Below are 3957 nucleotides of genomic sequence, written 5' to 3' on the forward strand. Positions count from 1 at the left end.
TGCTTTTATATAAAGGTTTATAATGTATCGCTATTATGTTAGGTAATAACAATATATTGTTATGTTTAATTATCCACGGAAATAAAGAAATAATAACAAATCTAATTAAATATTAATCATTCTTATAATCTTACGAGTTACGAGAATAATGTATCTTTTTAGTTTTATCATTATTATTAGTTACCTATTTTTAAATAAACAATCCAAGTACTTAGTAATAAAATTAATAATAATAATAATGGAATTTAATTTAAACTTAATGAAGTGTTGTTTTAATCAGACATTACCTGTGAAGTTTTCAGATTTATTTTCCAAACCATAGTTATAATAATTAATATTACTTGTAAAATGTCTATATTTTATTAATTATATACATATTTAAATTATGAATAACGATGATATTCATTATTTTGTTATAATTTAAAAACGCGGGGACATAAAACTTATACGTATATTATTATATTTTATACACACAATGATATTTTTAAATTTAATGTTTTTGATTAAAATTAATTCAACTTACTGTATTATTAATAGTAAACTAAATAACTTTAATATCAATATCATAAAAAAAAGTTATTGGTAGATCATAGGTATGTTTTGAAAATATACTTTGTGATATATACGTAGGCTGATAAACCGTCTCCGCTCAGAATCGTCTTTGGTACCTATACGGCTATACAATGATATAATTGAATTGAATTAAAATTTAACACGCCAATTACAGTTGAGCTATTCCCTGTTTTTCAGATATAATAAATAAAAAATAAGAGATCAAAAATATTAACACAGAATAGTTTTCATTTCAAAATATTAAAATTAATCAGATACATGAAATGTTTTTCTATGTGTTAGCTTTGACACGAAATTCCTATATTTTTTGATAGGACTTTACAGTAATTTAAATTAATGACTATACAAAGTTTGCAGATCATAAAAATCACATAAACCGTAACACCTGTAGTGTAATAATTAAATAGTTATTTCATTAGGCACCAAATTAAAAATGTAGACTTAAGTATTATACATACATTTATGACTATTGTATATTGCATTATTACAGTATAATACAGCGTATATATATAATAGGAAACGTGTATGATGAAATTGATAAATACATTTAAATAACACAAAATAAGTACATTAAAAAAAAATATGTATATGTATGACACGTGAGAACTGCATATACGCGGGTAATATAGAAGCAATAATTCTACGCTTATCGCACAGGTGCGTTTTACTAGATCGACTTGCATCTGAAAATTGCAACCGCAATAAAATTGTGATAGGTTAATAACTAAATAAGGAGTATAAATTGTGCTTCAAATCTATTATTTTTCATCATTCGTACTTGGACTGCCTCTGTCATATAATCGTCACGTGAAGAATATCTAATACATACGTTTTGCAATTTTGACGACGTCTGATCTTTTGAAATTGTTCGACGTATTTTTCAGAAGCATATTATTTTAATACAATGCATATCATTCCAATGTTTTCGATTCTAATATTTTGTTTGTATTTATGTCATCAATGTTATTCGGGTAAGTATATACTCAAATGATATTCTTTGACGATAATCATACATATTTATAAATTATACATGGTAGAATAAAACTTTCAGAAATAAACTTTTTCTCTTTATAATATTCTATTTTTATTTTAATAGCGGAGAATAAGCATAATCATGCCAAAGACAGCGATATTCATGCAATCAATAGTCATTGGCTGACCGAAGATAATAAGATACTGAATGGTACATTTTTATTATATTTATTTCGGTCGTACTTAGTTTTTCTATCTATTGTTTTTATTTTGACATTCTAATACATGTCATTACTTCGTTTTAGTTCTCATATGGCTAGTCTAAATTAAAAAAAAACTTTGTTTTCAGAATCTTTCAAGAGCCTCAGTGAGTTAAAAAATCTCCATCATTACATGAACACTTTCGGCAAAGACGTATGTCATGGCTGGAATGAGAAAGCAAAATCGCCGCTGTTAATCTTGGTAGATTCGAATACCAAGCATGAGTTCCAAAGAAAGATAGCTCGGGCTACGTGGCTCCGAAACGTCCATCGCAATCAGAGCAGAATACATGTAGTGTTTTTCGTGGGAAAACCGCATAGCTTAAATACCGCCGAACACCTATTAATGGAGAACCGAAAACACGGCGACATTGTCTGGACGCACGTGCCAGAAAATTCCAATTATGACAGGTCACTGAAAATGGTATCGGGGCTGAACTGGGTGCTCAAAAAATGCAAACACGCTAAATTTGTGTTGAAAGTCGACGATAAAACAATCGTCAACATGCCGGCTCTCCTTAGATTCATTGACAAACAAAATAATGCAAAAAACACCATATGGGGATTCAAACACAACGTTTCACCGTAAGTGGACAATATTAATTGGTTTCCGTTATCGCTGAGACCGCGAAAGACGAAATTGTATTCAATCTGATAGACAGGGTTATGATAGGCCATGTTATAAGCATAATAAAGGGAAAAGCAGTTGCCCCGCTGATACTTTATACTAGATGGCAGGTGCAAAGATATTATCTACAATCTACTCTTATTTTAAGCTTTAATTTGTTGTATAATACAACACATTTTTTTTTTATAAAGCGTTAAAAACCTATATGCTTGAAATTTAAATATTATTTTTCTTTGTGTATTTTATGTAATTAATTATTATTAAGTATTTAGCCATCGAAATATGATATTGAATCACTACACTTACTTAGAGTTTATCATATTATATGTATTACAAACTTTATATTTGGGTACTAGGGAATTTATTTGTTCTCTACATCGAACCATATAAAATGTATCTTTTAAAAATGCCATACTATATTGTGTTTTTTTTTTTGACAGGATAAAAACCAATAAGAAGTATGTCGACTACACTTGTGAACATGCATATCTGATGACACGTGATGCAGTTAAAAACCTGTATTCTGGTTCTTTAGAAAATATTCCCTATTTGAGTGACGAAAACCAATTCCTTACTGGTAACTATGATATTTTATTATTCTTATTAGCTTATTATTATACATATTACTTGTTCATATGTAGACATTAGACATACAACACGTAAATGTATGCATTATCATCGTAATATTATGATTATATATGGAACATTATGGTTTTTTTTGTTTATAGGAGTAGTTGCGACTAACCAAGGCGTCAATGTAATACACGATAAACATTTCAAAGCTGTTACACTATCATCAGTTCTCCCAAATAACAGCACTGCAGTTGAAAAATGTGAATATTCAAAAAACCATTTCATTTTCTTAAAACCCGAGAATAGAGATGAATGGTCACATATATTGTCATCATTCAAGATCTGTAAGTCTAATTTAGTTAAGAATGCAAAGCATCATAAATCAGTTTAAAAATGTAAGTTGTAAAAAACCGTAGCAAGACATGTTAGTTTATAACATTACTATTCTAAAATAAATAAATATTTAAAAAGCTTAATTTTTTGTACGTTGTTATCGTTTTGATTTCCTGATTTTTCCACTCAAAAATAGATTTAATTTTTTTTAAAACTACGGTCCTTGGTAGTAAGAAAATAATCAAACTACAGGTATTTGTATGAATTGTACAATTCATTTGGTAAGATAGTAATCGAAGTTAAAAACCGAGGATTCCGCTCTACCATAATATATAATAGGTGTCGAGTGTACCTCGTCATTTAGTAGGTCTCTATACTTAATGTAATGGATATATTAATTTTGAATTCAATAATATTATATAGTATTCATTATATACCTATGAAAAATGATTCTGGGTAGAAACAGTTCTGCCAGTCTGCATTATTTCAACAATACTTAATAACTTAATTTTAGTTCGATTTTCCAAAAATTAGTATTGTGTAAAAATTCCTGTTTTTTATTTTTACTATTGTTTTTATAAGTAGTTAAATATTTTTAGCACGTTATTAGTATATACT

At 28.0% G+C, this 3957-nt stretch overlaps 1 protein-coding gene across 1 annotated transcript; it reads left to right on the forward strand.

Annotated features, from left to right (window-relative positions):
* The first annotated feature begins 1099 nt into the window (after window positions 1-1099).
* LOC132927387 (beta-1,3-galactosyltransferase 9-like) lies at window positions 1100-3469 on the forward strand. The gene is made up of 4 exons (XM_060991905.1): window positions 1100-1756; window positions 1895-2390; window positions 2874-3010; window positions 3162-3469. Exons 2-4 carry the CDS (start codon window positions 1939-1941, stop codon window positions 3395-3397), a joined length of 825 nt encoding a protein of 274 aa, XP_060847888.1. The 5' UTR covers window positions 1100-1756; window positions 1895-1938; the 3' UTR covers window positions 3398-3469.
* Window positions 3470-3957: the final 488 nt, after the last annotated feature.

This window comes from Rhopalosiphum padi, chromosome 3 (assembly GCF_020882245.1).
Source record: "Rhopalosiphum padi isolate XX-2018 chromosome 3, ASM2088224v1, whole genome shotgun sequence".
Taxonomy (NCBI): Eukaryota; Metazoa; Arthropoda; class Insecta; order Hemiptera; family Aphididae; genus Rhopalosiphum; species Rhopalosiphum padi.